General features: G+C 37.0%; 1 protein-coding gene across 2 annotated transcripts in view; it reads left to right on the top strand.

Moving 5' to 3' along the window:
• TMEM116 (transmembrane protein 116) overlaps window positions 1–14,620 on the top strand; it is an 85,331-nt gene that overhangs the window by 22,077 nt on the left and 48,634 nt on the right. For both annotated transcript variants that reach the window (XM_039254725.1, XM_039254649.1), the window contains exon 4: window positions 288–419. In XM_039254725.1, coding sequence (XP_039110656.1) covers window positions 288–419 — 132 coding nt within the window. The remainder of the gene's footprint in view (window positions 1–287; window positions 420–14,620) is intronic.

Below are 14,620 nucleotides of genomic sequence, written 5' to 3'. Positions count from 1 at the left end.
TCTTTACTTTGAAGCTAAATCTGAGGAAGTAATGTGTCTTCCTTATGAGGAAGAAGTTCCCATGCTAATCTATCCATGAGTACTCTGATTCCAGGACAGTTGGGATGGATGCAATTACAGATTCCTTCCTGCCTGGAGTATTCCTTTACATTCCAGTCAGCCAATGGCAGAGGCCTCAGAAAAATATTGCCCAGGTTTCTACTAGAAAGGTGTGACACAAAAGTAATTGATTGTTACATTCTCTTGGCTATATCATTTATGAAATGAAGCTCTTGTTGCTTTGACAGATAAGACCACTCTTTTATATGAGCTTTTCTGACCTCCTCCTGGGGATATGCTGGCTCATTGAGGCACTTCTCTATGGAACTTCAGCAGCCAATAAGGACATTGTCTGCTATAACTTGCAAGCAGTTGGACAGGTGAGTGGTACTATACTGTGATTGTAACTTGTAAGACAAGTATACTCATACCTAAATAAAAAGCAAAGATAATCCACCTTGGGAAGTGGGGCCCCTCTGTTTATTGTTAGACTTAGAAACAATAGCTCTTAACTGTTTTTCCATATTAAAAAAAACACTACTTACTATAGAAAATGTGGAAAATTCAGAGAAGCAAAAAGATAATTAAAGCCACCCAGATATAATCACTCTTTAATATTTTAGTATATTACAGGGGTGTCTGGGTGGCTCAGTTGGTTGGGCTGCTGACTTTGGCTCAGGTCAGGATCTTGCAATTCATGAGTTCAAGCCCCGTGTCAGGCTCTATGCTGACAGCTCAGGCCTAGAGCCTGCTTCATTTTCTGTGTCTCCCTCTCTCTCTCTACCCCTCTCCAACTCACACTCCATCTCTCAAAAAAAAAATTTTTTTTTGAAAAATTAAAAAAAAATTTAGTATACTACATATCCTCCAGTCTTTTTTTTTTTTTCTGAGGCATATGCATTTTAAAACAAAAGAACACATTAGTACTTTCTGTAATTTGCTTTTGTTATCCCACCAAATACATTTCCATGTAATGAAACATTCTTCAACAACATCTTTTGAGATTAATGTATATTTTTTTATTAAAGGAATAGAATAAACATTGGCTTTGGGAAATATTACAGACCATGATATTTGTGTTATAGATCTTTCACAGAATTTTTCAGTGGATTAACCCACACAGTACCATCTGTGTATATAATGTTTCTCCTGTATTTCTCAGACTTGCTATGTGAAAAAGTAGAGGTTAAAAAGCAGTCTACTCATTTCTAGGTATTCCCTTTGGGATTTGTTACTAGAAGGAAAATTTCTTTCAGTTTAGTAGGAAAATAACAACATGTAATTGGTAGTATGAAATCCATATACTAATTTATGTTAACTAATGAATTTGAATTTCAGTATCATAGAAATATACTTTATTCAATACTCCTGATACCTCAAAATAGAGTAACATTGTATTATTTTCTCAGATAAGGAAATCATATAGTTTTGGAAGTAAAAAAAAATTCTGCATAGAATTCATGACTTGAGCTGGAATCAAGAGTCTGAAACTCAACCAAATGAGCCACCCAGATGCTTCTAAATGACATATATTTAAAGTGTACAATCTGATTTTTTTTATGTATACACCTATCAAATCATTATTCTAATCAAGATAAGAAAAATTTCTATTTCTACCACCCCCCAAAATCATACCAAGTGTATTTTTCTTTCCCTCATGGAGCTTATGAATAATAATAGTTGCTTTTTAAAATACTTGTTGGGTATTTCCAGTATCTGGCTCATTTCTGAGTTGGTGTTTGTTGATTGTCTTCTCCCATGATAATGGGTGACAAATTTCTCTTCTTTATTTGTCAAGTCGTTTAGGATTTCATCTTGGACATTGTGAATGCTATTTAGCATAGGCTCTGGGTCCTTTTGTAATTCTCTGGAGAATGCTAATGTTTTTGTTTAGCAGACAATCAACCTGATTAGGTTTAGAATGTGAATTTCTTCTCCTCATTTTTAGGTAGTGGTTCAAATCTTAGTCTAGTTCTCTAAGCCTTAGCTTTGCTGGTTTTGAGCTGTCATGTGCATAGTGCAGGGGTTAGGTTGAGACCTATATGGCATCATACACAGAATTGGGACATCTGCTTTTATGGCTCTGTCACTTTTGGGATTCCTCCTACACTTTCTTGCTGAAGGGGACCTTCTCTGGTGGCCTAAAAGATAGGTTTCTATTAGAGTTTTAGGTGTCTTCATTGAGAAGCATCATGATTGGGGTGCACAGTTGAGGAAAAGCTATAAGAAAGCCAGAGACAAAAAAAATTTGGGAAACTCAATTTTGTGAAGTTCACTTCTCCATGTCTGACTTCCATGTTTGATTTTGTTTACTTTTCAGAATCTAGCCGTTGATTTTTTTAAATTATTTTTTTAATGTTTTATTTATTTTTGAGAGAGAGAGAGAGAGAGCGTGAGCAGGGGAGGGTCAGAGAGAGAGGGAGAGAAACAGAATCCGAAACAGGCTCCAGGCTCTGAGCTAGCTGTCAGCACAGAGCCTGATGTGGGGATCGAACCCACGAACCGTGAGATCATGACCTGAGCCGAAGTTGGATGCTTAACCGACTGAGCCACCCAGGCGCCTCCACCAGTAGTTGACTTTTATAATTTTCCCAAGAATTTTTGTTTGTAATCAATGGGAGAGACGGGCTGTAGAGGGCTAAAACACATTAGCTTTTCTTAGTTTTATTTTTTAAATTGTGATAAAATACGCATAACATAAAACTTACTGTTTTGATCATTAAAATTTTTTAATTGTGGTAAAAAACACGTAACATAAAATCTACCATCCATTTAAAATGGACAGTTCAGTGGTACATTCACATTGTTGTGTAATACCACCTCCATCCATCTCCGGAAATTTTCATCATTCCAAACTGAAACCCTCTATCCAGTGATTCCACTTCTCCCACCAAGCCCCACCATTTTACTTTCTCTATTAATTTGACCACTCTAGTTGCCTCACATCCGTGAAATCATACAATACTTGTCCTGTTGTGTCTAGCTTATGTCACTTAGCTTAATGTCTTCAATGTTAATCCATGTTGTAGCGTATGTCAGAATTCCATTACTCTGTAAGGCTGAATAATATGCCCTTGCATGAATATACTACATTTTATTTATTTATTCATCCATCAATGGAACCTTGATTTGCTTCCATCTTTTGGCTCTTCTGTATAATGTTCCTGTGAACATGAGTATGCAAATACATGTTTGAGCCCTTGCTTTTAATTCTTTGGAGCATGTTTCTAGAAGTGGAATTGCTGGATCAACTGATAATTCTATGTTTAATTTTTTGAGGAACTACCATATTGTGGTGGTGGTGGCATCATTTTATAGTTCCACTGAATAAATGTCCGAGTTTCTCCATATCCACATTAACACTTGTTTTCGAGTTTTTCTTTTTCTTTCTTTCTTTTCTTTTTAATAGCTATCCTAATGAGAGTAAAGTGGTATATCATATTGGTTTTGGTGTGTATTTAAAGATTGGTGATATTAGTGATGTTAAATACCTTGTCATGTGCTTACTGGCCATTTATATATCTTCCTTTTTAAATTTTTTTAATGTTTATTTATTTTTGAGAGACAGTGTGAGCAAGGGAAGTGCAGAGAGAGAGGGCGACACAGAATCTGAAGCAGGCTCCAGGCTCTGAGCTGTCAACACAAAGCCCAATGTGGGGCTCGGACCCACGAACCGCGAGATCATGACGTGAGCCAAAGTCAGACGCTTAACTGACTGAGCCACCCAGGCACCCCTATTTATATATCTTCTTTGGAGAAGTGTCTGTTTAAGTTCCTTGTCCATTTTTAAAATGGTTTCTTTTGTTGATTTATAGGAGTTTTTATATATAATGAATATTAACTCATTATCAAATATATGATTTGGAAATATTTTCTCCCATTCTCTCATCGGTTGCCTTTCTACTCTGTAGATCGTGCCTTTTGATGCACTGAAAAGTTTAATTTTCATGTAATCCAATTTATTATTTCTTTGGTTCCTGTGCTTTTGATGTTTTACTCAAGAAATCATTACCAAGTCCAGCGTCAGAAGCTTTTACCCTATGTCTTCTTCTAGTTTTATAGTTTTACCTCTTAGTTTTAGGTCTTTGATCTGTTTTGAATAAATTTTTGTATATGGTAAGATACGGATCCATCTTCATTCATGTGCATGTGGATATTCAGTTTTTTAAACACTATTTGTTGAAATGACTGTCTTTTTCCCATTAAATGGTCTTGCCACTCTGCTTTAAAATCCTTTGACTTACATGTGACAGTTTATTCCAAGCTCTGTATTCAGATTCATTAATTATGTCTTTTTTTTTTTAAGTTTATTTATTTATTTTGAGAGAGACAGAGATAGTATGAGTTGGGGAGGGGCAGAGAGGATTCAGTGCTGACACAGAGCCCAGGGTGGGGCTTGAACTCAACAAAGCCATGAGATCATGAGCTGAGCCAAAACCAAGAGTTGAATGCTTAATCAACTGAGCACCCACGCACCCCTATATGTTTGTCTTTAAGCCAGTACCACATTGTTCTGATTACTGTCACTTTATACTAGTTTTGAAATTAAGAAGTGTCAGTCTGTCACCTTTGTTCTTCTTTTTAAAGATTGTTTTTGGGGCAGTTGGGTGGCATAGTCAGTTAAGTGTCTGATTCTTGATTCAGCTCAAGTCAGGATCTCGTAGTCGTGAGACTGCATGGAGGCTGCTTAAAATTCTCTCTCCCCCTCTTCCTCTCCCCCATTCACACGCACATGCACTCTCTCTCACTCAAAAAAAAAAAAAAAAAAAAAAGAAATGTTAAAGATTGAACTAAAACAATCTCAGGGTCCCTTGAGTTTACATATGGATTTTAGGATGTATTCTGCTGTTCAGTGGAATGTTCTATACATGTTGATTATGTCAGGTTGGTTGATAGTGTTGTTAAGTCCACTAAATTCTTACTGATTTTCTTTATACTTACTGTATTCATTAGTGAGTGAGAGATAATGATATTTCTGATAATTAATTGTGGGTGGGCTTATCTGTTTCTCATTCTAGTTCTGTTATTGTTCATGTATTTTGAAGTTCTCTTATAGAGGCATAAAAATTTAAGATTTTTATGTTCTCTTGATTAAATGGACCAGTTGTCATGATGAAATGACCTTTATCCTTGGTAATAATTCTTTTCTCTGAAATCTACTTTTTTTCTGATATGTATATAGCCATTTACCTTTCTTTCAATTATCATTAGCATGATAAATCTTTTTATTTCCTTGTAGATTTTAATTATTTGTGTATTCTTATTTAAAATACACTTTTTGTAGGCAGCATATATTTAATTCTTACTATTTTATCCAGTCCAACAGTGTCTGCCTTTTATTTGTGTTTTTTAGACCACTTTAATTTGATTCTACTGTTACGTTTGAATCTATCACTTTGGTATTTGTTTTCTGTTCTGTTCTTTGTTCCCTTTTTTTTCTTTCTCTGCCTTTTTTTGATTAATATACTATATTTTATTATTGCTTTTTATCTTCTTTGTTGGCTTATTAGCTAAAACTTTTTGTTGTGTTACTTTAGTGGTTATGTTACAGGGTCCATAGTATACATTTTAACTTACCATAGTTTAACTTTAAGTTTAATCTTTTTTTTTTTTTTTTTTACAAATAGTTTATTGTCAAATTAGCTTCCACATAACACTCAGTGCTCATCCCCACAAGTGTCCTCCTCCATGCCCATCCCCCCGTCCCCCCTACATCCATCAGTCCTCAGTTTTTGTCAGCATTCAAGAGTCTCTCATGGTTTGCCTCTCTCCCTTTCCCCCACCATTTCCGCCCTTCTTCTCCCCCTTGTTCCTCCGTCAAGTTCCTCCTAATACTCCTATACGTGCAAACATACGATATTTGTCCTTCTCTGCCTGACTTATTTCGCTCAGCATAACACCCTCAAGGTCCATCCATGTTGCTACACATGGCCAGATTTCATGGTTTCTCATTGCCATGTAGTATTCCATGGTATAGATAAACCACATCTTCTTGATCCATTCATCTGTTGATGGACACTTAGGCTCTTTCCATGTTTTAGCTATTGTGGAGAGTGCTGCTATGAACAAGTGTAATCTTTTCACATATTGGGTGAGAATCTTACACTTGAATACTTTCATTTCTCCTCTTCTAGCCTTTGTGTTATTGTCTTGTATTTTTATATGTATATTATAAAGCCCACAATACATTTTTTTATTGTTTTATTCACAATACATTATTATATTTGCTCAGTTAATTATCATTACAATTATTTAAATAGTAAGAAAAAAAATCTTATTTCCAGTATTCTTCATTTTTTTTGTGTAGATTCACATTTTTGTGTGGTACCATTTTTCTTTTGCTTCAGGCATATTCTTTAAGATTTCTTATGTCGTGGGTCTGCTTTTGTATGTTTGAAAATGTCCATTTTGCCTTTGTTTTTGAGAGTATATTTTCCGGGTATAGACTTCTAAATTGAGAAAATTTTAGTACTTTAAAATATTGTTTCACTGTCTTTTTGTTTTTACTGTTTCCTTTAAGAAATCTGATACTATTATTATCTTTGTTCCTCTGTGCATCTCTTTTCCTCTGGTTGCTTTTAACATTTTCTATTAAAAATGAACAATTTGATTATGATGGGTCTTGGCATCATTTTCCACATATTTTTTTTTCCTGGGATTAATTAAGTTTTGAATCTATGAATTTATAGTCTTTTGTCAGATTTGGAAAGCTTTTGTCCATTACTTCTTCAAGCATGTTTTCTGTTTCCCCGTTTTCCCACCACTTCCATTACTTTTCAGGCATCCTCTTCCCGTACATTAGGCTACTTGAAGCTTTCCCACAGTTCATTGATGCTTTCTTCAATTTTTGGATTCTTTTTTTTCCTTTTTTTTCTTTGTTTTTCATTGTGGGTATTTTCTATTGTTATGCCTTCAAATTAATTTCTTCTGCAGTGTTTAATCTGTATATTTTTAAATTTCACCCATTATAGTTTTTATCTTTAGCAGCTCAAATTAGGTCTTTTAAAAAATATCTTTTATCTTTCTACTTATTAAAAATATGGACTACACGCACCTGCATAGCTCAGTTGGTTAAGGGTCTGACTCTTGATTTTGGTTCAGGTCATGAACTCAGTCGTGAGATCAAACCCCATGTGGGACTCAATGCTGAGCGTGAAGCCGGCTTGGGGTTTTCTCCCCTGTTCTCCTCTCTGTGCTCCTCCCCTGTAATCTCAGCTGAGGTCATGATCTCACAGTTTGTGATTTCCATCCCCACATTGGGCTCTGTGCTGATGGTGCTTAGGATTCTGTCTTTCCTTTTCTGCCCTCTCCCTCCCCGCCACTTGTGTTTGTTCCCTCTCTCTCTCTTTCAAAATAAATAAACTTGAAAAAATCATAGGCCCAAGATAGGTTATGAGAAGAGAAAATATGATTGTAGAAGCTACCAGAATAAAGAAAAGACCCAGGTTAAGGGTGCCTAGGTGGCTCAGCCGGTTAAGTGTCCAATTTTTTATTTCGGCTCAGGTCATGATCTCATGGTTTGTGAGTTCAAGCCTCATGTCCGGCTCCATGCGAACAGCATGAAGCCTGCTTGGGATTCATTCTCTCTTTCTCTCTCTCTTCCTTCTCCTCCCTGGCTCATTCTCTCTCTCTCTCTCTCTCAAGATAAATAAATAAACTTTTAATTATAAAAATAGTAGAAGTTGCCCTGAACTAGAGATTAGGTGACCTTGGCCAATACCAAACTAGAACTGCATTTTATGTAGTTCAACACCTCTTCTTTTTTTTTTTATTTTTTATTTTATTATTATTATTTTTTTTAATTTTTATTTTATTTTATTTTATTTATTTATTTTTTTTACAAATAGTTTATTGTCAAATTAGTTTCCACATAACACTCAGTGCTCATCCCCACAAGTGTCCTCCATGCCCATCCCTCCTCCCCCCCCACATCCATCAGTCCTCAGTTTTTGTCAGCATTCAAGAGTCTCTCATGAGTTCAACACCTCTTCTGAGAGTTAAGGTGTTAAGCATACAGCAAGACTCTTGTCTCTGAATTCTCCTTTTAAAAACTGATACCAGAGCCCAAAACTTTTCAAGTCTTGCTTAAATATAGTTTTTCACTAGCCCTACGTAAATATGCAGAGCCATTTTAAAATATAGCCTGCATTGATCTTCTGATAATCCATTTCTGTTGATCTGTTTAACTTGACAGCACATCCAGGCATCAGTTTTATAAAATCAAAGTTTCCTAGAGTTTGTTTCTAAGTCTCTGAAGACATCACTTTCAGTTTGGTACCGTAAGCTAAATTTCTTGTTAGACAAATTAGGATGAGAACATTTTTAAATAGATCTTTAGGACTGATCTTCACCTTTACCCCTATTTAGTTAGTAAGAATTATTTTCTATTTTCTCTTGCTTGAGAGCTGGGAATTAGATGTTATAATTGATTATTCTATTATTCTACTGAAAAGATTAAGGAAAGCTGTTTCTTTACCCATAATACTCTGACACCAAATGTATTGTTCTGACACCAAGTTCCCCAACTCTCTAGACACCAACTAGGTGTCCTACAATTTAATTGACACCACCTGAAGTTAGCACAGATCCCAGAGGTTAAGGGCTCAGTTCCACAAGACTAGTTACCACTTCAGAAACGAACTGTAAGTATTGGGTCCCCATATTACCCACACTTCTGTTTGACTTGCCCACCGGTTGGAGGTTCCCATGACCTTCTTTTCAGGTTTGATAATTTGCTATAACAGCTCAGAAATCAGTGAAATACTTATATTTACCCGTTTAGTATAGAAGATACAATGAAGGATATAGATGAATATCCAGAAAAGCCAGATAAAGAGACACACAAGTCCAAAAGAGTCCTGAGGACAAGAGCTTCTGCCCTGGGGAGCCAGGGTGTGCCACCATCTGCACATGCCTGTGTTCACCAGCCCGGAGGCTGGGTCTTGTAGTTTTTATGGAGGCTTCATCATGTAGGCATGACCATTTTTAAAATGTTTGTTAGTTTGTTTATGAGAGAAAGAGAGTGCACAAGTGGGGGAGGGAAAGAGAGAGAGGGAGACACAGAATCTGAAGCAGACTCCAGGCTCTGAGCTGTCAGCACAGATCCCGATGTGGGATTTGATCCTACAAACCATGAGATTATGACCTGAGCTGAAGTTGAATGCTTAACTGACTGAACCACCCAGGCACCCCTGGAATGATCAATTATTAATTCATTCTTTAGTCCCTCTCCTCACTCGGGGATGGAGGTGGGTAGGGCTAAAAATTCTAAGCCTCAGATCATGGTTTGATCTTCCTGGCAACCCGTCTCTATTCTAAAGATTCTTGGTGAATCACCTTATTTGAACAAAAGATGCTCGTGTGATACAGGAAGTTTCAAGGGATTTAGGAACTCTGTTTAAGGTGCTTCTGTCACTCCCATAACTCAGGAAATTCCAAGGGTTTTGGGAGCTCTGTGTCAGGAACCAGGGGGCAGATACCAAACATGTATATATGATGTCACAAGAACAAACCCAAACTTGACTCTCTCTTTTCTTTTTCTCTCCATGTCATCAGAGCATCTTGGTACCTAGTTTAATACTTTTTAGGGGCGCCTGGGTGGCTTAGTTGGTTAAGCGTCCGACTTTCGCTTAGGTCATGATCTCACGGTTCGTGGGTTCGAGCCCCGCATCGGGCTCTGTGCTGACTGCCAGCTCAGAGCCTGGAGCCTGTTTCAGTCTGTGACTCCCTCTCTCTCTGACCCTCCCCTGCTCACGCTGTCTCTCTCTCTCTCTCCTAGAAATAAAAAAAATATAATAAAAAATACTTTTTAGAGACCTGGAGACTAAGACAGAAATATGTACTTTCCTTAAAAATGGACCATTTTCAGTTTTTAGTTTTTCTACATTAACATTTTTTATAATTTATAAAACTAATACAGTTTCTTTTTTTTTTAATATTTTTTATTTATTTCTAGGAGAGAGAAAGAGACAGCGTGAGCAGGGGAGGGTCAGAGAGAGAGGGAGTACAGACTGAAACAGGCTCTAGGCTCTGAGCCGGCAGTCAGCACAGAGCCCAACGCGGGGCTCGAACCCACGAACCGTGAGATCATGACCTAAGCGAAAGTCGGACGCTTAACCGACTAAGCCACCCAGGCGCCCCAAAACTAATACATGTTCTTAATAAAAATTAAAATATATGTTTTTTGTATACCTGGGATATACAAGTGAAATGTAAAAGTTTACCTCTCCTTTCTACCCCTGACTTTCACAGTTCTACCACTTTAGATTAAATATCTCTCCTTTTCAAAATTCTCCTCTGGCTGGTTCTTGAGAAAAAAAATTGGTTGGGAGTGGGAGGAGGTGGGGCATTCCTTATTTGCACAAGTAGATGAAGAGGTACTAGATTTTCTAAGAGTCGTAGTAAGGAAAGGACTAGTCACCTGATCTAAATAAACAAGATATCCAAGTTCCTGAGTCTAGATTTCCAGTTTCATCCTTTGAGCAGGGAGACCCTTTTAGAAAAAAATCTTTGTGAAAACTGGTGCCAAGATTTTTAGAACATAGTTAGTATTTCCACGAAAGCAGAATGAAAGAAACTGGGCTTGGGCAGTAGTAGGAAAAAAATTTAGGTAGAAACCTTAAGGATGATTATGCAGGAATAAATCATTAGGGTCAGTTTGGTGTTTCCCCATCAAATGTGGTATAATTTTCATCTGTGTAAAATGGATTTGCTACTTTTTATGAAGGCCAGGTGGTCCACCAGATAAGTGGTTCAGTGGTTTTAGACTTCAGGATTTTACAGATGACTAAAACTGAAGAGAGATGTGTGAGTTGTCATAATGTTGCAAACTTTCTATTTTTGCTAAATTAAAATACTTTAACACAACAACTACTACTACATTTCATAAAAGAGGGATGCCTGGGTGGCTCAGTCGGTTAGGCATCCGACTTTCACTCAGGTCAGGATCTCATGGTTCATGGGTTTGATCCCCACATCTGGTGATGTGCTGACAGCTCAGAGCCTGGAGCCAGTTTCAGATCCTGTGTCTCCCTCTCTCTCTGCTCCTCCCCCACTCGTGCTCTGTCTCTCTCTGTCTCAAAAATAAATAAAACAAAAAAATTTTTTTTTAAATTTCATAAAAGAAATAACAATTCATACTAAAAAACTAGGCAAAATATTATCTCCCGACTAGGGGATGGACTCTTTAAATTAGTAGATTTAGCCATATGAAAAAAAATGATATCACCTGTGTTTTTCTCAGTATTTCTTAGGCCAATGACTATTTTGTCAGGGATCAGCACTAATTTCCAAACTAGTCTTTGGAAATTATTGCACTATATAGGATTTCAAAGTCCTTTCCAGGTTTAAGATGTTAAAGCTTTAAGGACATGTGGATTTTTTTGTTTTGTTTAAAGCTTTTCCTCCTCTACTGGGGTGGGTGTGGGATGCAAGTAGAGTTAAGATTATTCATCTCTTATATTATTACTTGATTATGTGCCTGGAGTTACTGAGTTCCTGCCTGATTTAGATAATGAAAAGAATAGGAGACCCAGAGCTGATCAAGGATGAGAACTGGCTGGGTACAGCTCTGGCACCTTTATGTGTCTTCAGTGAACTGGAACAGAAGAAATCAAACATTTACCAAGAGCTAGTCATTTATTCTGGAACTTACCCGAGAAGCACAGTCAGTTTGAGAAGTAGGCCATCAGAAATAGTTTCATTCTTTGATTCATAAATTGAGATATGGGACTTTCCAAGGGGTTTGTGTGTGTGTGTGTGTGTGTGTGTGTGTGTGTGTGTGTGTGTGTGTGTGAGTGAACTCAGCCAACCAATAAATAGATGTTACAGTGTCAGAACAATCAGAAAGCTTTGTCTAGCCTATAGCATCTGGCTCTGAAAGATGGAATCTGACCCATAGCATCTCCCAAGATGCTGAGAATTATCAATTCTGTTATATGATTAGATCTATACCAAGAGGATTAATTTGGTTGTATATGATTGTCCCCCAGATCAATTCCTGGGATCAGGAACAAGTCCCATGCTTTTTCCAGAAGGGTCTAGGAGTATTGCTGTACAGAGTATCTCTGTCAGAGATTAATGGTATGGAGAAACAAGGGAAAAATGACAATGCCAGACACTGCCCCAGTCTGTTTCCCTATTTACTCTTGGCTATTCTAGTGTTTATTTTGATACAGGTTGAAGGGTCAGCAGTCATCATTTCTCAGTGAATGAACCAAGTTTCATTTCCTAGACGAATATGCCAGTCAGGGACTTTACACCAGTTTGGATTGCAAATGACATGAAGTTTGTGGCTTGGATTTATATCATAGAGTTTGGAGTAAAAAATATCTGGGTTTAAATCCCAGCTCTGGTACCTATTAGCTGTGCGATTTTTAAGCAAGTTAACTTTTCTATGTCTTAGTTTCCCCATGTAAGATAGAAATAATGATAGGATTATCAGGGTTGTCATATAAATTAGATTAAGTAACAAATGCAAAGTGCTTGCCCTTAGTGTGAACTATTATTCTTATTATCATTATTTTTAGAGGTAAAATAGGATCCTGCTGATCTCCTTAAGAACAGAATTTACCTGCCGCCCCTTTGTTTCCATCCCGTACTTACTGATCTATTACTTTCTGAATTTGGTAGGAAGCAGTCTATTAAACAAATTCTTTTATCTAGGATTAGACCTCATGATATCTGCTTATTAATATATTCTCACTGCATATCTGACCTTTTGGACTTAGCTTGCCTAACTCCAAGACCTATATTGGTCAGTGGTTGGGCTTTTATATAACATTATTATTGTGATTTTTAGGGTCCTTTATTGGTTTAAATATAAAAGGAGTTCAAATAAACTTGCTAATTGATAGCTGACCTCCCTGGACTTAATCCTATGCTTAGAGGCACTAAACCCTTCTCCATGGGTAGATTTCTGATGCTAGCCCACTTTGACTAGCTTTTTCCTCTTTTAGCCATGTTGTACTAACCAACATCTGATTAATGCCATGGCACCATGTTTGATCTGTGACAGGACAGATTTGTGTCATGACAAATCTCCTTTGTTAGGGGTAAGTACTCTTTTTTTAAAAAAAAATTTAAATGTTTATTTATCTTTGAGAGAAAGTGACAAAATGTGAGTGGGGGGAGGGGTACCAGGGACAGAATCTGAAGCAGGCCGCAGGCTCTGAGCTGTCAGCACAGAGCCTAATGGCAGGGCTTGAATTCACAAGATCATGACCTGAGCCAAAGTCAGACGCTTAGCTCAGTGAGCTACCCAGGCACCCCAGGGTAAGTATTTGTAACAACAATAGTAAAAATCCCTTGTACCCCAGGTCCATGTAATAGAAGTAGCTTTACCAGTCATTTTAAGTATTGTAAGACATCTAGAGTCTACTTTAGAGTGGAATTCTCATCTTATTTTCTGCTGCTCAGAAAATGGGTTCTGTCTACATAGAGACAAGAATCAGTTTGTTCAAAAAATGTCATCTGTAATGCTGAGGCATAGGAGCACATGTACCCCAATGTTCATAGCAGCACTCTCCACAATAGCTAAAACATGGAAAGAGCCTAAGTGTCCATCAACAGATGAATGGATCAAGAAGATGTGGTTTATCTATACCATGGAATACTACATGGCAATGAGAAACAATGAAATCTGGCCATGTGTAGCAACATGGATGGACCTTGAGGGTGTTATGCTGAGCGAAATAAGTCAGGCAGAGAAGGACAAATACCGTATGTTTGCACGTATAGGAGGATTAGGAGGAACTTGACAGAGGACCAAGGGGGAGAAGAAGGGTGGAAATGGTGGGGGAAAGGGAGAGAGGCAAACCATGAGAGACTCTTGAATGCTGACAAAAACTGAGGACTGATGGATGTGGGGGGGTGGGGGGGATGGGCATGAAGGAGGGCACTTTGGGGATGAGCACTGAGTGTTATGTAGAAACTAATTTGACAATAAACTATTTAAAAAAAAAAGATTAAAAAAAAATGTCATCTGAGAATATTTTTATACTAGATTGTACTCTATTTTCTGTAATGAGCTTGAGCTGCCATCTTTTCAAGACAGAGAAGTAGAAAATCACATTTGAGATTGAGGCATCTTCATTTTGTAAAAGAGTGGATTAATAAATAAGTTATTGAGATCATGTTTAGTCTCAGGATTCAATAAAAAAAAAAATAAGGCCTGGTTGAAAATCAAGCCTTTGGAGTTACCTTTTGGATCTGTTTTAGGCTGGTGTAAGGGATATTTGGGGCAAATAACTTCTTACATTAATTTTTTACTAATTTAATAGTAGAAGCAAAGTTGTTCCTGCCACTTAACAGACTATAAATAAGTCATGTTAAAATACTAGTTTTGGTTTTTTCATCACAAATATAGGATGAAATGTAAAAGTTCTTTGAAGTTATAAAGCATTATACAAATACAAGATTGAGTAGAAGGTTCTTATTAATCTTTCCTGTTATAGATTCTTCTTTATACATGGTAGTCATTCAATAACTGTTTGCCTCACTGAGATTTTAGAATAAAGGTGATGGATTTGATGAATTGCCAGTTTCTCAAAAGAATGAAAAGTAGTTAAGATGATAAATTTAT

The sequence above is a fragment of the Hyaena hyaena genome, unplaced genomic scaffold, assembly GCF_003009895.1.
Source record: "Hyaena hyaena isolate Hyena2069 unplaced genomic scaffold, ASM300989v1 scaffold_0, whole genome shotgun sequence".
NCBI lineage: Eukaryota > Metazoa > Chordata > Mammalia > Carnivora > Hyaenidae > Hyaena > Hyaena hyaena.
Note: the sequence above shows the minus strand (reverse complement) of the source record. Positions and strands in the feature narration are given on the sequence as shown.